General features: G+C 51.9%; 1 protein-coding gene across 1 annotated transcript in view; it reads left to right on the top strand.

Annotated features, from left to right (window-relative positions):
- cfap100 (cilia and flagella associated protein 100) overlaps positions 1 to 24086 on the top strand; it is a 163843-nt gene that overhangs the window by 130289 nt on the left and 9468 nt on the right. Inside the window, exons 10-13 of the mRNA XM_072473099.1 lie at positions 278 to 362; positions 4085 to 4139; positions 20763 to 20914; positions 22406 to 22541. Coding sequence (XP_072329200.1) covers positions 278 to 362; positions 4085 to 4139; positions 20763 to 20914; positions 22406 to 22541 — 428 coding nt within the window. The remainder of the gene's footprint in view (positions 1 to 277; positions 363 to 4084; positions 4140 to 20762; positions 20915 to 22405; positions 22542 to 24086) is intronic.

The raw sequence follows: 24086 nt of genomic DNA, 5'->3' as shown, positions 1-24086 counted from the left end.
GGAACTGCGGGGACCGCTCCGGTGCCAACCTCGCCCCTTCGGAAGGGGACAATTCCTCACTTTCGGGGGCCGTTGATGCCGGACTGGTTGGCGGTGGGTTTCACGCCGGAGCGGGGACATCGCCCCATTGTTGGAGAATCCCGCCCCAGATATTGAGAGTCAGGGAGGATTTACTTTTTGAATGTTTTCTGGGCTGAATCATCAACCTGTGCTGCATGAATGTGACTCTTGAAGATGTGCTTTCACTGTATCTCACTTTGTCCCGTCTCCCATCCAGGACTAGGCAGCAAGTCCAGCTTCCAATCCAGTGCGGAAATCCGAACGGTAAAGCTTGGCGTGAAGCCAACCACCGACAGGAGGAAGTAAGAGGCCATGTTCAGTCGACAAGATTGATGTTCATGATTCAGATAGGGAGACACCAGCAGAGAATGTTGTTGCATGATTTAAGCTAAATGTTACAAAGAGGAAATGTAATGGAAAGCAGACAGACAAGAGAGTTAAGTTTCCATTAATCTACATCTCTACCCGTGTCCCTCTACAGGACTCAGCCACTCACTCACTGCTTAATGCACAGCGGGCACTCAGTGAGGGACTGGGTGGGGCTGTGAGGGACTGGGTGTGTCAGTGAACATCTGGCTGTGTCAGTGAGGGACTGGGTGTGTCAGTGAACATCTGGGTGTGTCAGTGAGGGACTGGGTGTGTCAGTGAACATCTGGCTGTATCAGTGAGGGACTGGGTGTGCCAGTGAACATCTGGGTGTGTCAGTGAGGGCCTGGGTGTGTAAGTGAGGGACTGGGTGTGTCAGTGAACATCTGGCTGTATCAGTGAGGGACTGGGTGTGTCAGTGAACATCTGGGTGTGTCAGTGAACATCTGGGTGTGTCAGTGAACATCTGCGTGTGTCAGTGAGAGACTGGGTGTGTCAGTGAGGATCTGGCTGCGTCAGTGAGGATCTGGGTATGTCGGTGAGGAACTGGGTGTATCAGTGAGGATCTGGGTGTGTCAGTGAGGATCTGGGTGTGTCCTTGAGGATCTGGGTGTGTCAGTGAGGATATGGGTGTGTCAGTGAGGATCTGGGTGTGTCGGTGAGGGACTGGGTGTGTAAGTGAAGATCTGGGTGTGGCAGTGAACATCTGGGTGTGCCAGTGAGCGACTGAGTGTGTCAGTGAACATCTGGGTGTGTCAATGAGAATCTGGACGTGTCAGTGAGGATCTGGGCGTGTCAGTGAGGGACTGAGTGTGTCAGTGAGGATCTGGGTGTGTCAGTGAGGGACTGGGTGTGTCAGTGAGGGACTGGGTGTGTCAGTGAGGGACTGGGTGTGTCAGTGAGGGACTGGGTGTGTCAGTGAAAATCTGGGTGTGTCAGTGAGAGACTGGGTGTGTCAGTGAGGATCTGGTGTGTCTGAGGATCTGGGTGTGTCAGTGAGGGACTGGGTGTGTCAGTGAGGATCTGGGTGTGTCAGTGAGGATCTGGGTGTGTCAGTGAGGATCTGGGTGTGTCGGTGAGGGACTGGGTGTGTAAGTGAGGATCTGGGTGTGTCAGTGAACATCTGGGTGTGTCAGTGAGCGACTGAGTGTGTCAGTGAAGATCTGGGTGTGTCAGTGAACATCTGGGTGTGTCAATGAGGATCTGGATGTGTCAGTGAGGATCTGGGCATGCCAGTGAGGATCTGGGTGTGTCAGTGAGGGACTGGGTGTGCCAGTGAAGATCTGGGTGTGTCAGCGAGGGACTGAGTGTGTCAGTGAGGGACTGAGTGTGTCACTGAGGGACTGGGTGTGTCAGTGAGGGTCTGGGTGTGTCAGTGAGGGACTGGGTGTGTCAGTGAGGGACTGGGTGTGTCAGTGAAGATCTGGGTGTGTCAATGAGGATCTGGGCGTGTCAGTGAGGGAATGGATGGGGCTGTGCGGGATTTGGTGTGTCAGTGAACATCTGGCTGTGTCAGTGAGGGACTGGGTGTGTCAGTGAGGGACTGGGTGTGTCAATGAGGGATTGGGTGTGTCAGTGAGGGACTGAGTGTGTCTGTGAGCGACTGGGTGTGTCAGTGAGGATCTGGGTGTGTCAGTGAGGATCTGGGTGTGTCAGTGAGGGACAGGGTGTGTCAGTGAGGGACTGGGTGTGTCTGTGAGCAAATGGGTGTGTCAGTCAACATCTGGGTGTGTCAGTGAACATCTGGGTGTGTCACTGAGGGACTGAGTGTGTCAGTACCTGTCCTGGGAGTGTTTGATGGGGACAGTGTAGAGGGAGCTTTACTCTGTATCTAACCCCGTTCTGTACCTGTCCTGGGAGTGTTTAATGGGAACAGTGTAGAGGGGGTTTTACTCTGTATCTAGCCCTGTGCTGTACCTGTCCTGGGAGAGTTTGATGGGGACAGTGTAGAGGGAGCTTTACTCTGTATCTAACCCCGTGCTGTACCTGTCCTGGGGGTGTTTGATGGGGACAGTGTAGAGGGAGCTTTACTCTGTATCTAACCCCGTTCTGTACCTGTCCTGGGAGTGTTTAATGGGAACAGTGTAGAGGGGGTTTTACTCTGTATCTAGCCCTGTGCTGTACCTGTCCTGGGAGTGTTTAATGGGGACAGTGTAGAGGGAGCTTTTCTCTGTATCTAACCCCATGCTGTACCTGTCCTGGGAGTGTTTGATGGGGACAGTGTAGAGGGAGCTTTACACTGTATCTAACCCCGTGCAGTACCTGTCCTAGGAGTGTTTGATGGGGACAGTGTAGAGGGAGCTTTACTCTGTATCTAACCCCGTTCTGTACCTGTCCCGGGAGTGTTTAATGGGAACAGTGTAGAGGGAGCTTTACTCTGTATCTAACCCCATGCTGTACCTGTCCTGCGAGTGTTTGATGGGGACAGTGTAGAGGGAGCTTTACTCTGTATCTAACCCCGTACTGTATCTGTCCTGGGAGTGTTTGATGGGGCCAGTGTGGAGGGAGCTTTACTCTGTATGTAACCCCGTGCTGTACCTGTCCTGGGAGTGTTTAATGGGGACAGTGCAGAGTGAGCTTTACTCTGTCTCTAACCCCGTTCTGTACCTGTCCCGGGAGTGTTTAATGAGAACAGTGGAGAGGGAGCTTTACTCTGTATCTAACCCCATGCTGTACCTGGCCAGGGAATGTTTAATGGGGACAGTGTAGAGGGAGCTTTACATTGTATCTAACCCCGTGCTGTACCTGTCCTGGGAGTGTTTGATGGGGACAGTGTAGAGGGAGCTTCACTCTGTATCTAACCCCGTGCTGTACCTGTCCTGGGAGTGTTTGATGGGGACAGTGTAGAGGGACATTTACTCTGTATCTAACCCCGTGCTGTACCTGTCCTGGGAGTGTTTGATGGGGACAGTGTAGAGGGAGCTTTACTCTGTATCTAACCCCGTGCTGTACCTGTCCTGGGAGTGTTTGATGGGGACAGTGTAGAGGGAGCTTTACTCTGTATCTAACCCCGTGCTGTACCTGTCCTGGGAGTGTTTGATGGGGACAGTGTAGAGGGAGCTTTACTCTGTATCTAACACCGTGCTGTACCTGCCCTGGGAGTGTTTGATGGGGACAGTGTAGAGGGAGCTTTACTCTGTATCTAACCCTGTGCTGTACCTGTCCTGGGAGTGTTTGATGGGGACAGTGTAGAGGGAGCTTTACTCTGTATCTAACCCTGTGCTGTACCTGTCCTGGGAGTGTTTGATGGGGACAGTGTAGAGGGAGCTTTACTCTGTATCTATGATAATTCAATGGTTGATATTTTATGTCTACCTCAGAAGGTGGTCAGATCCTCGGTTTAATCTATGAACCAAGGCTTAGCACCTGTGAGGGTGCAGCACTCCCTGGGAACTGCAGTAATCCAGCTCGAGTTCTGCACTCAAGTCTCCAAGTGCACCTCGAGGCCACCAGCTCAGTTTGAGGAGAAAGAACCTCTGCCCATGGAGCTACAGCTGACCCCAAAGTGGGAGGCACATAACGCGGTGATCTGAATTGTTCTTTGTTGATGTTTGTCGAGAATTGAGGGGTGGTGGAGAGGAAGAGATGGGGTGGCAGCAGATTTCGCAGCCCTCTGTTAGTTTCTCTGGTAACCATTTCTATCCTGTTGTCTCTTAAGGAGCGCCGTGAACCCTGCATCGAAAGAGGAGCTCGAGTGGTCTGACAGTGATGAGGTTTGTAGCACGTACGATCCCGCCGCTATTGAGAGGCGCTTTTACTCTTAGCCTGAATATTGTCCACCTAAAACGCCCAGCCTGGTTGGTGCAAGACCCAACCAGCTGTTGCTCCTTATTGCTCACTAGCTAAACCAGCTTTAGAACATAGAACATAGAACGATACAGCGCAGTACAGGCCCTTCGGCCCACGATGTTGCACCGAAATAAAAGCCATCCAACCTACACTATGCCATTATCATCCATATGCTTATCCAATAAACTTTTAAATGCCCTCAATGTTGGCGAGTTCACTACTGTTGCAGGTAGGGCATTCCACGGCCTCACCACTCTTTACGTAAAGAACCTACCTCTGACCTCTGTCCTATATCTATTACCCCTCAGTTTAAAGCTATGTCCCCTCGTGCCAGCCTTATCCATCCGCGGGAGAAGGTTCTCACTGTTCACCCTATCTAACCCCCTGATCATTTTGTATGCCTCTATTAAGTCTCCTCTTAACCTTCTTCTCTCCAACGAAAACAACCTCAAGTTCATCAGCCTTTCCTCATCAGATTTTCCCTCCATACCAGGCAACATCCTGGTAAATCTCCTCTGCACCCGCTCCAAAGCCTCCACGTCCTTCCTATAATGCGGTGACCAGAACTGTATGCAATACTCCAAATGCGGCCGTACCAGAGTTTTGTACAGCTACAACATGACCTCCTGAATCCGGAACTCAATCCCTCTACCAATAAAGGCCAACACTCCATAGGCCTTCTTCACAACCCTATCAACCTGGGTGGCAACTTTCAGGGATGTACATGGACACCTAGATCCCTCTGCTCATCCACACTTCCAAGAACTTTACCATTAGCCAAATATTCTGCATTCCTGTTATTCCTTCCAAAGTGAATCACCTCACACTTCTCTACATTAAACTCCATTTGCCACCTCTCAGCCCAGCTCTGCAGCTTATCTATAGCCCTCTGTAACCTGCTACATCCTTCCACACTGTCGACAACACCACCGACTTTAGTATCGTCTGCAAATTTACTCACCCACCCTTCTGCGCCTTCCTCTAGGTCATTGATAAAAATGACAAACAGCAACGGCCCCAGAACAGATCCTTTTGGTACGCCACTTGTAACTGAACTCCATTCTGAACATTTCCCATCAACCACCACCCTCTGTCTTCTTTCAGCTAGCCAATTTCTGATCCACATCTCTAAATCTCCCTCAATCCCCAGCCTCCGTATTTTCTGCAATAGCCTACCGTGGGGACCCTTATCAAACGCTTTACTGAAATCCATATACACCACATCAACTGCTCTACCCTCGTCTACCTGTTCAGTCACCTTCTCAAAGAACTCGATAAGGTTTGCGAGGCATGACCTACCCTTCACAAAGCCATGCTGACTATCCCTGATCATATTATTCCTATCTAGATGATTATAAATCTTGTCTCTTATAATCCCCTCCAAGACTTTACCCACTACAGACGTGAGGCTCACCGGTCTATAGTTGCCGGGGTTGTCTCTGCTCCCCTTTTTGAACAAAGGGACCACATTTGCTATCCTCCAGTCCTCTGGCACTATTCCTGTAGCCAATGATGACATAAAAATCAAAGCCAAAGGTCCAGCAATCTCTTCCCTGGCCTCCCAGAGAATCCTAGGATAAATCCCATCAGGCCCCGGGGACTTATCTATTTTCAGCCTGTCCAGAATTGCCAACACCTCTTCCCTACGTACCTCAATGCCATCTATTCTAATAGCCTGGGTCTCAGCATTCTCCTCCACAACATTCTCTTTTTCCTGAGTGAATACTGACGAAAAATATTCATTTAGTATCTCTCCTATCTCTTCAGACTCCACACACAACTTCCCATCCCTGTCCTTGACTGGTCCTACTCTTTCCCTAGTCATTCGCTTATTCCTGACATACCTATAGAAAGCTTTTGGGTTTTCCTTGATCCTACCTGCCAAATACTTCTCATGTCCCCTCCTTGCTCGTCTTAGCTCTCTCTTTAGATCCTTCCTCGCTACCTTGTAACTATCCATCGCCCCAACTGAAACTTCACACCTCATCTTCACATAGGCCTCCTTCTTCCTCTTAACAAGAGATTCCACTTCTTTGGTAAACCACGGTTCCCTCGCTCGACGCCTTCCTCCCTGCCTGACCGGTACATACTTATCAAGAACACGCAGTAGCTGATCCTTGAACAAGCTCCACTTATCCAGTGTGCCCAACACTTGCAGCCTACTTCTCCACCTTATCCCCCCCAAGTCACGTCTAATGGCATCATAATTGCCCTTCCCCCAGCTATAACTCTTGCCCTGCGGTGTATACTTATCCCTTTCCATCATTAACGTAAACGTCACCGAATTGTGGTCACTGTCCCCAAAGTGCTCTCCTACCTCCAAATCCAACACCTGGCCTGGTTCATTACCCAAAACCAAATCCAACGTGGCCTCGCCTCTTGTTGGCCTGTCAACATATTGTGTCAGGAAACCCTCCTGCACGCACTGTACAAAAAACGACCCATCTAATGTACTTAAACTATATATTTTCCAGTCAATATTTGGAAAGTTAAAGTCTCCCATAATAACTACCCTGTTACTTTCGCTCTTATCCAGGATCATCCTCGCCATCCTTCCCTCTACATCCCTAGAACTATTAGGAGGCCTATAGAAAACTCCCAAACGGGTGACCTCTCCTTTCCTGTTTCTAACCTCAGCCCATACTACCTCGGAAGATGAGTCCCCATCTAGCATCCTCTCCGCCACCGTAATACTGCTCTTGACTAGCAGCGCCACACCTCCCCCTCTTTTGCCTCCTTCTCTGAGCTTACTAAAACACCTAAACCCCGGAACCTGCAACATCCATTCCTGCCCCTGCTCTATCCATGTCTCCGAAATGGCCACAACATCGAAGTCCCAGGTACCAACCCATGCTGCCAGTTCCCCTACCTTATTTCGTATACTCCTGGCATTGAAATAGACACACTTCAAATCACCTACCTGAACACTGGCCCCCTCCTGCAACGTCAAATCTGTGCTCCTGACCTCTATACTCTTATTCTCCCTTACCCTAAAACTACAATCCAGGTTCCCATGCCCCTGCTGCATTAGTTTAAACCCCCCCCCAAAGAGCACTAACAAATCTCCCCCCCAGGATATTTGTGCCCCTCAGGTTCAGATGTAGACCATCCTGTCTGTAGAGGTCCCACCTTCCCCAGAAAGAGCCCCAGTTATCCAGAAATCTGAATCCCTCCCGCCTGCACCATCCCTGTAGCCACGTGTTTAATTGCTCTCTCTCCCTATTCCTCATCTCACTATCACGTGGCACGGGCAACAACCCAGAGATAACAACTCTGTTTGTTCTAGTTCTGAGCTTCCATCCTAGCTCCCTGAAAGCCTGCCTGACATCCCTGTCCCCTTTCCTACCTATGTCGTTAGTGCCTATGTGGACCACGACTTGGGGCTGCTCCCCCTCCCCCTTAAGGACCCGGAAAACACGATCCGAGACATCACGTACCCTTGCACCTGGGAGGCAACATACCAAACGTGAGTCTCTCACGCTCCCACAAAATCTCCTACCTGTGCCCCTGACTATCGAGTCCCCAATTACTAATGCTCTGCTCCTCTCCCTCCTTCCCTTCTGAGCAACAGGGACAGACTCCGTGCCAGAGGCCCGTACCCCATGGCTTATCCCTGGTAAGTCCCCCCCCCGACAAGTATCCAAAGTGGTATACTTGTTTCTCAGGGGAACGACCGCAGGGGATCCCTGCACTGACTGCTTCTTCCCAGCTCCTCTTACAGTTACCCATCTATCTCCAATCTTTGGTGTAACTAATTCCCTAAAGCTGCTATCTATGACCCCCCTCTGCCTCCCGAATGACCCGAAGTTCTTCCAACTCCAGCTCCAGTTCCGTAACTCGGTCTTGGAGGAGCTGGAGATGGCAGCACTTCCTGCAGGTAAAATCAGCAGGGACACTAACGGCATCCCTCACCTCAAACATCCTGCAGGAGGAACATTGCACTCCCTTCCCTGCCATCCCTCTAACGTTCTACCAAGATCTGGCTAACAACTAAATTAAATTTCTCACATTCTTTGTGATTGACAACAGCAACCATGGTGATGTTTTCTTTTTGTTCTCTAAAGAGTTTTAACTCAATTCATAATTACCATTCAGCCCATCGTGCCCCTGGCAGCCCTTTGAAAAAGCTGTCCAATAAATCCCACTCCGCTATCGCACGGCACAGGCCACCTTGTCAAGCATTTATATTTATGCCACTCCCTTTTGAAAGTTATGATTGAACATGCTGCCTCCGCTCCTCTCAGACAGCTGGTTCCAGATCACAGCAACCTGGTGAGGGTCCTTCCTGCCTATTCCTGTTCATTCCCTTTCTTTTATTCCTGCTGTTACAGTTTTGATCCATGGCGGGTGAATGAACCTCTGACCTTTAGTTCAAACAGGAAGACGCAGATGGCTGTACTGTTTTATCCTCATATCAGTGATGGCCCGGATTGATTGATGCGGCTGAGGCCAATGAATTGGCCTAAAAGGCAGTACTCTGGCCGGTAACAGGTGGTGATTGGATCTGTCCCACACCGAAATAGTTCAGAGGCTTAAAGAGCTTTCAGTTTCTCTTTTGGCAGCTAAGGGAGAAAAGCTTTACCTTTCCCACTCTGTTTTCTCCAGAAGTAACCAGCGAACTCTCACCAAAAGGTTAACCTGAGAACTATCTCTCTTGGCAGAAAAGGCTGATGCAAGCAGAACCCAGAATCTGATACCTCTCTCTCTCTGCAGAACAGACTGACCTGAAGCCAGGAGCCGCTCCTGGAAAAGCTGAGTAAGATATTGCTAACATCCAGGAAGATCATTACGGCTGTAAACTAGAAACTTTAAACCATGCTCACACTGTGAAGAAAGTGCAATGAATAATTCATTATCTAACGCAAGGACTCTTATCTTATCAGTGTTTGTTTATCCTGTGTGTGGGCTAGAGGGTGGGGGTAGAGGGTGGGACAGTTAAAGGGGCAGTATTAGCTTGTCGTTAAGCAGCTGTATTACTGCATATTTCACATTTGTTCTTTTTATAAATAAACAGTAATTGTGTTTAAACTTACAGACCCGGTGACTGTAATTATTGGACAGACAAGGGTCAATGATTTCGGGTATTTTTGTAAGAATTATTGGTTAATACCAGGATGAGTGGGGCTGCAATTTACCACGCACTTGCTCAGGGATTCGAAACATAAATTGGGGGCTCGTCTGGGATTTTTGGAGTGGCAGACAGCAAATTAGGGCTAAATATAAATTAAAAGAAACACCAGGGGCGAGATTCTCCGACCCCCCGCCGGGTCGGAGAATCGTTGGGGGCTGGCGTGAATCCCGCCCCCGCCGGTTGCCGAATTCTCCGGCACCGGATATTCGGCGGGGGCGGGAATCGCGCCGCGCCGGTTGGCGGGCCCCCCCGCGATTCTCCGGCCCGGATGGGCCAAAGTCCCGCTGCTAGAATGCCTGTCCCGCCGGCGTAGATTAAACCACCTACCTTACCGGCAGGACAAGGCGGCGCGGGCGGGCTCCAGGGTCCTGGGGGGGGCGCGGGGCGATCTGGCCTCGGGGGGTGCCCCCACGGTGGCCTGGCCCGCGATCGGGGCCCACTGATCCGTGGGCGAGCCTGTGCCGTGGGGGCACTCTCTTCCTTCCGCCTTCGCCACGGTCTCCGCCATGGCGGAGGCGGAAGAGACTCCCTCCACTGCGCATGCGCGGGGATGCCGTGAGCGGCCGCTGACGCTCCCGCGCATGCGCAGCCCGGAGATGTCATTTCCGCGCCAGCAGGCGGGGCACCAAAGGCCTTTCCCGCCAGCTGGCGGGGCGGAAATTAGTCCGGCGTGGGCCTAGCCCCTTAAGGTTGGGTCTCGGCCCCCCCAAGATGCTAAGAACTTTCTTAAGGTGGAAGACATGTCTCTGGTTTATTTAAAAGAGCTTGAAAAGACAAGTTAGTCATATGCAGAACAATACTTTCACTGTACCTCGGTACACCTGGCAATCAATCAAATCAATTCAAACTGGTGGCTGGACTAAAAACAGGGATACCAGCTCGGGCTCGAAAGGCGGAGTTAATTGAAGCGATTGTTCAACATTTAACAAGAGCCAACATAGTAGTTTAGCCTCAGGGATATTTTCTGGTGGCGATGTTGAGCAGGAAGGGAGAGTTCTGTTGCAGTTAGAGCATGAAAGGGAATTTTTTTAAATAGAGATGGAGGTGCAGAAAAAGGAAAGGGAGCTGAAGTGAAAAGAAAGAGTAAAAGAAGTGGAGGTGGAAATGAAGAGAGAGGAAAAAGAAAAAGAGAGAGACTTCCAGGTTAAGGCACTGGGAATGAATGGGGAACTGCCAGAAAATGGAGAGCCGCTTAACCCTAGAACGGAACCCAGTGGCGATATGTTTACATTTATTACAGGCCTTCCCAAAATTCAATAAGAATGAGGGAGGGACCTTTTTTAGGGCTTTTAAGAAAATAGCAACCCAAATGGAGTGGCCAAGAGAAAAGTGGACATTACCCCTGCAGAGTAAACTGAGGGGACAGGCACAGGAAGGCTATGTTTCCCTATCAGAGCCAGAGTCTAAGAATTATAGAACAAAGAACAAAGAAAAGTACAGCACAGGAACAGGCCCTTCGGCCCTCCAAGCTCGTGCCGACCATGCTGCCCGACTAAACTACAATCTTCTACACTTAAACGTCACTATCTGGAGAAGTATTTGGTTTTCCCTCCAGAGAGCTCACTGAAAGCTGAGGTATTAGTGAATGGGAAAGGTGGAAATTGTATCCTACTTCCATTGTATAAAGTACAATTGGAGTGTGATTTAGTGTCAGGGTCAGTAATTCTTGGGAGTGGTAAAGGAGTTCCCAGTGGGAGGAGTAGACTTACCTCTGGGGAATGATTTGGCGGGAGTGAAGATTGTAGCTGCACCCATGATCACAGAGAGTCCGAGGGAAGTACTGCAGATATCACCTGCGATGCCAAAGGCAGAGCATGTGTGAGTTAGGAAAACCCATTGGCCAGTAAGTGACTCAAAGAAAGAAATGTTGAACGACATTAGCCACATATCAAATGGCAGTGATAGTGAATGTGACTCGGCTGATACTGGTGAAATTATCTCTACGGGAGATGATTCCTGACAGATATTTGTAGAAGATAAAATCGTCCTGAGAATTCTAAGATTGATGGTGACCAGAAGAATTCGGAGTCATTTCTGGGATCACTGTAATTCACAAATAGTGTTCCAGTTTGGACTCAAAAGTACAACTTCTAAATTTGTGAATGACAGGGGGGAGGGGGGAGAATGCTGAACACGGAGGATCGCAAATTACAAAGGTATTAATAAACTTGGAAGAACAGGCAAAGAATCAGAAATGAATTTCAACTGAGTGTGTGGAATTACACCTTCATAATAAAAATAAGGAGGTCACATATTACTTAGAAAATTGGGAATCAGAAAGGACAAACATCGGGAGTACAAGTACACCAATTACTCGAGGCTGTGTCACAGGTTAACAAGGTAATTAACAAACTCAAACCAAGCACTGAGCTTTATTTATAGAGGGGTCGAGTTGGTAAGTTATGCTAAACTTTAATAGACTCTTGTATAAATCACACTTGGATTACTATGCACAGTTCTGGTTTCCATCTTATACAAAGGGCATCGGAGAAGGTGTTGTTGCGACATGCTGGGCTAACGCACGGTCAATTCCAGCTTCACTCGTCCCGGAGTCACAACACAAGTGAATTAACCAATAATTCTTATAAAACATTCCTGAAGTCTTTGGCCCCTGGCTGCCCAATAATTACAATCACCAGGTTTTAAGTTTAAACACAATTACTGTTTATTGATAATAAGAATGATGATGAAATATGCAGTAAACACAACTGGCTAACGACAAGCTAATACCGACTATCCCCTTTATTTGCCCCACCCTCTATCCACACACACAAGACAGACAAACACAGAGGGGGGGGGAAAGGGTGAAAATAATACGGATGAAGGTCAAAAGATAAGAGTCTTTGCTTCCAATGGTGGTTCTTCAGCACACTTTCCTCACAGTGTGCTGGGTGATCAAAGTCTCTGGTTTGCAGCCTTTAATTATCTTCTTTGTAGTTTAGAAATGTATTATTCGACTTCCGGATGCGGCGATGACCAGCTAAGCCGCACGTTTCGGCGGCTCCAGCTCGAACGGACCTTCGGGCTCTTTTAAGAAGTGCATCGAAAGGATTGAAGTCCTAGAAAACAGATCACGGAGAAAGAACCTCTGGATCCTGGGTCTCCCCGAGGGAGTGGAAGGAGCTGACGGCGGGGCTTACGTGAGTACAATGCTACGCTCGCTAATGGGAGCTGACGCCCCCTCGGGCCCCTTGGAAGTGGAAGGGGCCCATCGGGTCCCTGCGAGGAGACCAAAGGCGGGAGAACCATCTAGGGTGATGATCGTGCGATTTCACCGCTTCAATGACAGAGAGGCGGTTCTGAGATGGGCCAAGAAGGTACGGAGTAGTAGATGGGAGAATGCGGTGGTACGAGTGTATCAGGATTGGAGTGCAGAGGTGGCAAGAAGGAGGGCGAGCTTCAATCGAGCCAAGGAGGTGCTGCACAAGACAAAAGTGAAGTTCGGGATGTTGCAGCCGGCGCGACTGTGGGTCACGCACCAGGAGAGGCATTACTACTTCGAAACGGCGGAAGAAGCATGGACCTTCATTAAAAACGAGAAACTGGACCAGAACTGAGGGACTGATGTTGGAGTGGAAACGACAATGCTGATGTATATAGAGATGTAAATTGGGGAGGGGGGGACATTGAAAAATGTGGGCGCCGGTGGGGGGGAAGAAGAGACACAGGCGGGGATGGGGAATGGGAGTCGGGCGGCAGAGGGAGCTGCGCCACGAGGGGCGGGACGGCTCTAGAGAATACGAGGTTTCTTTTTCTTGTTCCCGCGCCAGAAAGATGATGGCGGGAAGATAGGCGCAAGGTGGATGGGAGTTCCTCACACGGGGGGTCAAGGAGAGAGCGGGAGAAGCCGGGGTCAGTTGAAGTCAGCTGACTTTCGGAAGCAATATGGGGGCAGTAACCATGCTAGATGGGGATCTAGCGGGAGGAGGGGGGGGGGGGAGGGGGGGATAACTGGGTTGCTGCTGCGGAGATCGAGAAGGAACTGGTAAAAGAAAAGGTGGTCGGGGCGGGAATGCGCCGCCTGGGGTCGAGTGGGTGCGCGAAACCGGGACGTGGGACTGGCCCAGAGTGGGTGATGGCTAGTCGACAGGGGAGGGGGGCGGGCAGCCCCCCAGTCCGGCTGATCACGTGGAACGTGAGAGGCCTAAATGGGCCGATTAAGAGGGCCCGAGTGCTCACGCACTTAAAGGGACTGAAGGTAGACGTGGCCATGCTTCAGGAGACGCACCTGAAGGTGGCGGACCAGGTTAGGTTAAGGAAAGGATGGGTGGGACAGGTGTTCCACTCGGGGCTGGACGCAAAGAATAGGGGGGTGGCCATATTGGTGGGGAAACGGGTGTCATTCGAGGCTAGGAACATTGTAGCGGACAGCGGTGGCAGATATGTGATGGTGAGTGGCAGACTGGAGGGAATGGAGGTCGTGCTGGTCAACGTATATGCCCCGAATTGGGATGATGCGGGATTTATGAAGCGGATGCTGGGACGTATCCCGGACCTGGAGGTAGGAAACCTGGTAATGGGGGGGGACTTCAACACCGTGCTAGACCCAGGGTTAGATAGATCTAGATCTAGGACCGGAAGAAGGCTGGCAGCGGCCAAGGTGCTGTGGGGGTTTATGGACCAAATGGGGGGAGTGGATCCGTGGAGATTTGCTAGGCCACTGGCCAAAGAGTTTTCCTCTTTCTCCCATGTCAATAAGGTGTACTCCCGAATAGATTTCTTTGTTTTGGGAAGGTCACTGATCTCGAGGGTGGAAGGAACGGAGTATTCAGCCATAGCTGTTGCAGACCATGCCCCACACTGGGTGGACCTGGAACTAGGAGAGGAGAGGGAGCAGCGTCCCCTCTGGCGACTGGATGTGGGATTATTGGCAGATGAGGGAGTCTGCGGAAGGGTGCGGGGATGTATCGAAAGATACCTGGAGGCCAACGACGACGGGGAGGTCCGAGTGGGGGTAGTATGGGAAGCACTAAAAGCGGTGGTCAGGGGAGAGTTGACCTCCATCAGGGCTCACAAGGGGAAAACAGAGGCCAAAGAAAGGGAAAGACTACTGGGGGAGATTTTGAGGGTAGATAAAAAATATGCGGAGGCCCCGGATGAAGGTCTATACAGTGAGAGGCGACGACTCCAGACGGAGTTCGATCTGCTCACCACAGGGAGGGCAGAGGCACAGTGGAGGAAGGCACAGGGGGTGAGATATGAATATGGGGAAAAGGCGAGTCGCCTGTTGGCCCACCAGCTGCGAAAGAGGACAGCGGCGAAGGAGATAGGGGGAGTTAGGGATGAAACGGGAACCACGGTGCGGAGAGCAAGGAAGGTAAATGAGGTGTTCAAGACCTTTTACGAGAGGCTATATAGGTCCCAACCCCCGGAGGGAAAAGAGGGGATGCAGCAGTTTCTGGACCAACTAAGGTTCCTGAAGGTGGAGGAGCAGGAGGTGGCAGGCCTGGGGGCGCCAATTGGGGTGGACGAGGTGATCAAAGGGCTGGGGATCATGCAGGCAGGGAAGGCCCCGGGACCAGATGGGTTCCCGGTGGAATTCTATAGAAAATATGTGGACTTGTTGGCCCCGCTGCTGGTAAGAACCTTTAACGAGGCCAGAGAAGGGGGGACCCTACCCCCGACAATGTCGGAGGCGACGATATCACTAATCTTGAAGCGAGATAAAGACCCGCTGCAGTGTGGGTCCTATAGGCCTATCTCACTCCTAAACGTGGACGCCAAGTTGCTGGCAAAGGTGCTGGCAACGAGGATGGAGGATTGTGTCCCGGGGGTGGTGCACGAAGACCAGACAGGGTTCGTAATGGGGAGACAATTGAATGTCAACGTGCGACGGCTATTGGGGGTGATAATGATGCCCCCAGCAGAGGGGGTGGCAGAGATAGTGGCGGCAATGGATGCAAAGAAGGCATTTGTTAGGGTGGAGTGGGAGTATCTATGGGAGGTGCTGAGGAGGTTCGGGTTCGGGGAGGGGTTTGTCAGCTGGGTTAAACTCCTCTATGGGGCCCCAACGGCAAGTGTGGTCACAAATCGGCAAATATCAGTATTTTCGACTACACAGGGGAACAAGACAGGGATGCCCGCTGTCCCCATTACTGTTCGCGCTGGCAATTGAACCACTGGCCATAGCGCTGAGAGACTCCAGGAAATGGAGAGGGGTGATTAGAGGGGGAGAGGAACACCGAGTGTCACTCTATGCGGATGACCTACTGCTGAATGTGACGGATCCAGTGGGGGGGGATGACAGAGGTCATGCAGATATTGAGGGAGTTTGGAGATTTCTCGGGATATAGGCTTAACATGGGAAAGAGTGAGCTTTTTGTGATACACCCTGGGGACCAGAGTAGAGGGATAGACGGCCTACCGCTAAGGAGAGTGGAAAGAAACTTCCGATACCTGGGGATTCAGATAGCCAGGAGCTGGGGAACCTTACACAGACTCAATCTGACACGGCTGGTGGAACAAATGGAAGAGGATTTCAAAAGGTGGGACATGCAGCCGCTGTCACTGGCGGGCAGAGTGCAGGCAATTAAGATGATGGTCCTCCCGAGGCTCCTATTTGTGTTCCAATGTCTCCCTATACTGATCACTAAGGCCTTCTTTAAAAAAATAGATAGGAGCATCACGAGCTTCGTGTGGGCAGGGAAGGCCCCGAGGGCAAGGAGGGGGTTCCTACAACGTAGCAGAGACAGAGGGGGACTGGCGTTGCCGAATTTGGGCGACTACTATTGGGCCACCAACGTGGCGATGATTCGTAAACGGATGATAGAGGGAGAGGGAGCGGCGTGGAAAAGGTTGGCGATGAAGTCTTGCAAAGGGACGAGCTTGAAGGCGCTGGTGACGGCGCCATTACCGCTCTCCCCCCGAAAAAGTTTACCACAAACCCAGTGGTGGCGGCAACATTAAGTATCTGGGGGCAATGTAGGCGACAGAGGGGTGTGCTGGGAGCCTTGGTGTGGTCCCCGATCAGGAACAACCATAGGTTTGCCCCAGGGAGGTTGGACGGAGGGTTCCAGAGCTGGCACCGGGCAGGAATCAGGAGAGTGGGAGACTTATTTATAGATGGGACGTTTGCGAGTTTGGGAGCGCTAGAGGAAAAGTATGAGCTGCCCCTGGGAAATACCTTTAGGTATATGCAGGTGAGAGCGTTCACGAGACAACTGGTGAGGGAATTTCCGCTGCTCCCGACACAGGGGATCCAGGACAGGGTGCTTTTGGGGGTGTGGGTCGGGGAGGGCAAAGTGTCCGAGATATACCGGGAGATGAGAGAAGAGGGGGAGGAGTTGGTGGACGAACTGAAGGGAAAATGGGAAGAAGAGCTCGGGGAGGAGATTGAGGAGGGTGTGTGGGCTGATGCCCTAAGCAGGGTAAATTCCTCTTCCTCATGCGCCAGGCTTAGCCTGATCCAATTTAAGGTGCTACATAGAGCACACATAACGGGAGCGAGGTTGAGCAGGTTCTTCGGAGTGGAGGACAAGTGTGGGAAGTGCGGGGAAGCCCGGCGAACCACACACATATGTTTTGGGCATGCCCGGCACTGGAAGGGTATTGGAGGGGAGTGGCGGGAGTGATCTCGAAGGTGGTGAAGGTCCGGGTCAAACCAGGCTGGGGGTTAGCTCTATTTGGGGTAGCGGATGAGCCGGGAGTGCAGGAGGCGAAAGAGGCCGACGTTGTGGCCTTTGCGTCCCTAGTAGCCCGGCGCAGGATCCTACTCATGTGGAAGGAGGCGAAACCCCCCGGACTGGAGGCCTGGATAAACGATATGGCGGGGTTCATTAAACTGGAGCGGATGAAGTTTGCGCTGAGAGGATCGGCTCAAGGGTTCACCAGGCGGTGGCAACCGTTCCTCGACTATCTAGCGGAATGTTAGGGGGAAGATAGATAGCCAGCTGCAGCAGCCCGGGGGGGGGGGGTAAATTGTTTGTGTTCTAGATGGGGAGAGGGGGTGGGGGGAGCATTACTTCGTGTTATTTGGTTAGTTTACTATATTATTTAAACAATGTTAAAAAGCAGGTATCATGCTACCATTTTTGTTGATTTGTAAGGGAAACAATTGTGTTTGAAAACTTTAATAAAATATATATTTTTAAAAAGAAATGTATTATTCACAGGAGGGGTACTTGCTTCACGCCAAACGTCACTTTCAGTTTGTGATTTATTTCCTGGCCTCTGCCTTTTCTACAGAGAGAGTTGGTTGGTGCACATCAGCCTTTTCTGCAGAGAGAGCCAGTTGGTTTTCCCCTGCTGGCACAGCCTGTAATGGTTCTCCAGCACATCGATTCATCCAGGCACCCTGCCAGTTCTGAAACACAGCCTTTCTGGCGAAAACAGAGAGGGCAGAGGACAGCCGTCCTTCCTCTGAGCAGACAGGAGCCAAACTCAACCCTTGGAGCTCCGAAACATTCTGGTGGGATCGGATCCAATCACCACCCGTTACCGGGCAGAACTCAGTCTTTTGGACCAATTCATTGCCACCAGCCAATCAGTCAAACCGAATCATCACGGATGCCAGCCGTGGGGGGGGTGGTGGGGGGGGGGGGTGGAGGGGGTGGGGGGGTGGGGGGGGTGGTGGTGGTGGGGGGGTGGCGGGGGACCAAATCAAGTTTTTTAAAATTCCGAAAGGTTTTGATGGAGTGGATACAGAGAGAGGATGTTTCCTCTTCTGAGAAAGAGCAAAACTAGAGTCAATATCGGATAGTCACCAAGCAATCCAATCAGGAATTCAGGAGAAATGTCTTCACCCAGGGAAAAGCAATATGGAACTAGCTCCCACAGGGAATGTGGAACTCGCTCCCACAGTGAATGTGGAATTCCCACAGGGAATGCGGAACTCGCTCCCACAGTGAATGTGGAATTCCCACAGGGAATGCGGAACTCGCTCCCACAGGGAATGTGGAATTCCCACAGGGAATGCGGAACTCGCTCCCACAGTGAATGTGGAATTCCCACAGGGAATGTGGAACTCGCTCCCACAGGAAATGTGGAATTCCCACAGGGAATGTGGAACTCGCTCCCACAGGAAATGTGGAATTCCCACAGGGAATGTGGAACTCGCTCCCACAGGAAATGTGAACTTGCTCCCACAAGGAATGTGGAATTCCCACAGGCAATGTGGAACTCGCTCCCACAGGGAGACGGAGGGACAGAAAGAGAGAGGGAGCGACAGAGAGACAGAGGGACAGAGAGAGAGAAGGAGCGAGAGAGAGAGAGGGAGTGACAGAGAGAGGGAGCGAGAGAGAGAGAGAAGGAGCGACAGAGAGAGAGAGGGAGCGACAGAGAGACGGAGGGACAGAGAGAGAAAGGGAGCAACAGAGAGACGGAGGGACAGAGAGAGAGGGGGAGAGACGGTGGGACAGAGAGAGAGAGGGAGCAACAGAGGGAGTGAGCGGCAGAGAGAGACGAAGGGATAGAGAGAGAGAGGGACAGGGAGAGCGAGGGAACGACAGAGGGAGTGAGCAGCAGAGAGACGGAGGGACAGAGTGAGAGAGGGACAGAGAGAGAGAGGGAGTGAGCAGCAGAGAGACGGAGGGACAGAGTGAGAGAGGGACAGAGAGAGAGAGGGAGCGACAGAGGGAGTGAGCGGCAGAGAGACGGAGGGACAGAGTGAGAGAGGGACAGAGAGAGAGAGGGAGCGACAGAGGGAGTGAGCGGCAGAGAGACGGAGGGACAGAGTGAGAGAGGGACAGAGAGAGAGGGAGCGACAGAGGGAGTGAGCGGCAGAGAGACGGAGGGATAGAGAGAGAGGGACAGGGCGAGAGGGAGCGACAGAGGGAGTGAGCGGCAGAGAGACGGAGGGACAGAGAGAGAGGGACAGAGAGAGAGAGGGAGCGACAGGCAGTGAGCAGCAGAGAGACGGAGGGACAGAGAGAGAGGGACAGGGAGAGAGGGAGCAACAGAGGGAGTGAGCGGCAGAGAGACGGAGGGACAAAGAGAGAGGGACAGAGAGAGAGGGAGCGACAGAGGCAGTGAGCAGCAGAGAGACGGAGGGACAGAGTGAGAGAGGGACAGAGAGAGAGAGGGAGCGACAGAGGGAGTGAGCGGCAGAGAGACGGAGGGATAGAGAGAGAGGGACAGGGCGAGAGGGAGCGACAGAGGGAGTGAGCGGCAGAGAGACGGAGGGACAGAGTGAGAGAGGGACAGAGAGAGAGAGGGAGCGACAGAGGGAGTGAGCGGCAGAGAGACGGAGGGATAGGGAGAGAGGGAGCGACAGAGGGAGTGAGCGGTAGAGAGACGGAGGGACAGAGTAAGAGAGGGACAAAGAGAGAGAGGGAGCGACAGAGGGAGTGAGCGGCAGAGAGACGGAGGGATAGAGAGAGAGGGACAGGGCGAGAGGGAGCGACAGAGGGAGTGAGCGGCAGAGAGACGGAGGGACAGAGTGAGAGAGGGACAGAGAGACAGAGGGAGCGACAGAGGGAGTGAGCGGCAGAGAGACGGAGGAATAGAGAGAGAGGGACAGAGAGAGAGGGAGTGACAGAGGGAGTGAGCGGCAGAGAGACGGAGGGATAGAGAGAGAGGGACAGAGAGAGAGAGGGAGCGACAGAGGGAGTGAGCGGCAGAGAGACGGAGGGATAGAGAGAGAGGGACAGAGAGAGAGGGAGTGACAGAGGGAGTGAGCAGCAGAGAGACGGAGGGATAGAGAGAGAGGGACAGAGAGAGAGAGGGAGTGACAGAGGGAGTGAGCGGCAGAGAGACGGAGGGATAGAGAGAGAGGGACAGAGAGAGAGAGGGACAGAGAGAGAGGGAGTGACAGAGGGAGTGAGCGGCAGAGAGATGGAGGGATAGAGAGAGAGGGACAGAGAGAGAGAGGGAGTGACAGAGGGAGTGAGCGGCAGAGAGACGGAAGGATAGAGAGAGAGGGACAGAGAGAGAGGGAGTGACAGAAGGAGTGAGCGGCAGAGAGATGGAGGGATAGAGAGAGAGGGACAGAGAGAGAGGGACAGAGAGAGAGGGACAGAGAGAGAGGTAGTGACAGAGGGAGTGAGCGGCAGAGAGATGGAGGGATAGAGAGAGAGGGACAGAGAGAGAGGGAGTGACAGAAGGAGTGAGCGGCAGAGACGGAGGGATAGAGAGAGAGGGACAGAGAGAGAGAGGGACAGAGAGAGAGGGAGAGAAACAAACACAGTTAATATTTCAGGATTATTACTTTTTGTCAGAACCATCCCTAATTGCCATTGTGAAGGAGGTGGTGATCCAGATTCTTGAACCGCTGCAGTCCATGAGGTGTAGGTACACCTACAGTGCTGGCAGGGAGGGAGTTCCAGGATTTTGATCTGATAAAAGATGATTCATCTGAAGCATTGCCTCCTCTGATCCTGCCCGACCCGCTGATATTTCCAGCATGCTTGTGTTTTTATTCCACTTTTCCAGCGTCTGCAGTATTAATTATATCTTTGTAGCTGTGTTTAATGTTCTGCAGGACCAGGATCTTTACTTCACGGATCCCAAGCAGCTACTGGATATCTACACTGAGCTGGAGGAACAGAACCTGTCACTCATCCTGAACTCACAGGAGACCGAGGAGGCTGTGGAGGAAATCAAACAGGCCATGGCCACGGCCCAGCATAAGATGTAAGACGAGCAATCATTCGATGTCCATCAGTAGCTCTGTCCTCATCCTCTCCTGTTGCAGAACTGAGGAAGCAAAAAAGATGCAAGACTTTTGATGCACTATCAATTACTACGAGACGAGAGTAGAATGTAATCGAGGCTTTATTACACTGAGATGTGTGGCCTCCTACAGCAGCTGACGAAATGGCTGCTGTTTGGAGAGCACACATATTTATACTCCGCCTACTGGGCGGAGCCAGCAGGCAGGGATCTACCCCCGTACCTGTAGTACAGGCGCCTTACCGTAATACCCATATATACACTACAATAAACAGTGGGGATTACCACAACTTTGTTGTCTGGAGCCCTCTGGATTTTGTTTTAGTTATCCGTTGATAGGATGTCAACATTTTGTCATTTGATGTGTGCATCGCTGGCCAGGCCAGCATTTGTTGCTCATCCCGAATTGCCCACCAATCGGTGGTGGTCACTGCAGTCCATGTGGTGTAGGTACACCCGCTGTGCTGTTAGGGAGTAAGTTCCAGGATTTTGACCCAGCGACAGTCAAACAACAAAAGCAGATAAACCAGCAAGAACCAGAATCAGTGAGATCAGACAAACTTGTGCAGAAACTGAATGCTTATATATAATAAGAGATTTTAATTTGACAGATAGGAAGGTGTAGAACCGCTCAAGTCCTAAAAGTTAGCAAGTTTTATGAGTTTTCTGGAACAATGTGTTCATAAACCTACATGGGAGGGCAGCATGGCGGTGCAGTGGTTAGCACTGCTGTCTCACGGTGCCGAGGTCCCAGGTTCGATCCCGGCTCTGGGTCACTGTCTGTGTGGAGTTTGCACATTCTCCCCGTGTTTGCGTGGGTTTCACCCCCACAACCCAAAGATGTGCAGGTTAGGTGAATTGGCCACGCTAAATTGTCCCTTAGTTAGAAAAAATGAATTGGGTACTGTAAATTTTTTTTTTTTAAATAAACCTACAAGAGGACAGTCCATGCTAGATTTACAACCAAGTTATTCAGCATGGATTCAAAAAAAGATTTACAACCAAGTTATTCAGCATGGATTCAAAAAAAAAAACCCTGCCTGACCAAACCTCTTGAACTTTTTGAGGTGGTAACAGAGAGAGTAGACAATGGCAACGCAGTAAATGTAACATCAAAGTTTGAGGGTGACGCCTCACTGTCTGTTTTTGTGCCATATTGTTTTCTGTAATCCTATGAAATGAGATGGCAGAGCAGGTATGAAGTACGTATGGCCTCCTCCTGGTCCTATACTGCAGACTCGGAGGGCTGAATGGTCTCTCCCTCCATTCCACTGTTGCCGTCCAAACAGAAAACAACCATCTCAGTGACTGGAATCCCGAACCTTCCTGGCCACGCTGCAGGCACAGAATTGGCCGACAGTTTCTTGAAAGAGTTTCATCAGTCATTCGGGTAAATACTCATTTTTTAATTGTGGAGTTGTAGCCAGTGACTTCACTGTTTGTGTTTGGCAGGAACTGTGAGACGGACTTTCTGAAGCAACAGCTGAACATGTTGAATGAGGCTGTGGCCAAGGAGGAGAGCAGGGCTGCAGAACTCGAACTCAAAGCTAAAATGTTCTCGTTCAGCCAGAGTACGATTGAAGATCAGGTACCCTGCGAGCTCGTTCTTTCACATTCATAGGGTACAGTTAGAACACCCCCGACACAAACACCCATTCCCAACCCCTGACTTAATCTTAAATGTGATGGAATACTCTCCACCTGCCTGGATGAACAGCTCCAACACTCAAGAAGCTCGACACCATCCAGGACAGACCTTGATTGGCACCCCATCCACCCCCTTCAATATTCACTCCCTCCATCCCCGACGCACAGTGGCAGCCGTGTGTACCATCTACAAGATGCACTGCAGCAACTCATCAAGCTCCCTTAGATAACACCTTCCAAACCCACAACCTTTACCACCTAGAAGCCCACCACCTGCAAGTTCCCCTCCAAGTCACTAACCACCCTGACTTGGAAATACATCACCGTTCCTTTATTCCCTGTCTCAGAATAAGGGGTTGGCCATTTAGGCCTGAGATCAGGAGGAATCTCTTCAATCAGAATGTATCAAATTCTCTACCTGAAGAGTTGTGGCGTGAATCCCGCCCCCCGCCGGTTGCCAAATTCTCCGGCACCGGATATTCGGCGGGGGCGGGAATCGCGCCACGCCAGTTGGCGGGCCCCCCCCCCGCCGCGATTCTCCGGCCTGGATGGGCCGAAGTCCCGCTGCTAAAATGCCTGTCCCGCCGGCGTAGATTAAACCACCTACCTTACCGGCGGGACAAGGCGGCGCGGGCGGGCTCCAGGGTCCTGGGGGGGGCGCGGGGCGATGTGGCCCCGGGGGGTACCCCCACGGTGGCCTGGCCCGCGATCGGGGCCCACCGATCCGCGGGCGGGCCTGTGCCGTGGGGGCACTCTTTTCCTTCCGCCTTCGCCACGGTTTCCACCATGGCGGAGGCAGAAGAGACTCCCTCCAATGCGCATGCGCGGGAATGCCGTCAGCGGCCGCTAACGCTCCCGCGCATGCACCGCCCGGAGATGTCATTTCCGCGCCAGCTGGCGGGGCACCAAAGGCCTTTCCCGCCAGCTGGCGGGGCGGAAATTCGTCCGGCGCCGACCTAGCCCCTTAAGGTTGGGGCTCGGCCCCCAAAGATGCGGAGCATTCCGCACCTTTGGGGCGGCACGATGCCCGACTGATTTGCGCCGTTTTGGGCGCCAGTCGGCGGACATCGCGCCGTTTCCGGAGAATTTCGCCCGTGATGCTCAGTCAGAGAGTCATAGATGTTGATAGCATGGAAACATGCCCTTCGGCCCAGCTTGTCATACTTAGAATTTACAGTGCGGAAGTAGGCCATTCAGCCCATAGAGTCTGCACCGGCCCTTGGAAAGAGCACCCTACCCAAGGTCAACACCTCCACCCTATCCCCATAACCCAGTAACCCCACCCAACACTAAGGGCAATTTTGGACACTATTGGCAATTTATCATGGCCAATCCACCTAACCTGCACATCTTTGGACTGTGGGAGGAAACCGGAACACCCGGAGGAAACCCACGCACACACGGGGAGGATGTGCAGACTCCGCACAGACAGCGACCCAAGCCGGAATCGAACCTGGGACCCTGGAGCTGTGAAGCAATTGTGCTA

Source organism: Scyliorhinus torazame, chromosome 13, assembly GCF_047496885.1.
Source record: "Scyliorhinus torazame isolate Kashiwa2021f chromosome 13, sScyTor2.1, whole genome shotgun sequence".
Classification (NCBI taxonomy): domain Eukaryota; kingdom Metazoa; phylum Chordata; class Chondrichthyes; order Carcharhiniformes; family Scyliorhinidae; genus Scyliorhinus; species Scyliorhinus torazame.
The sequence above is the reverse complement of the archived record's forward strand: the minus strand, read 5'-3'. Positions and strand labels throughout refer to the sequence as shown.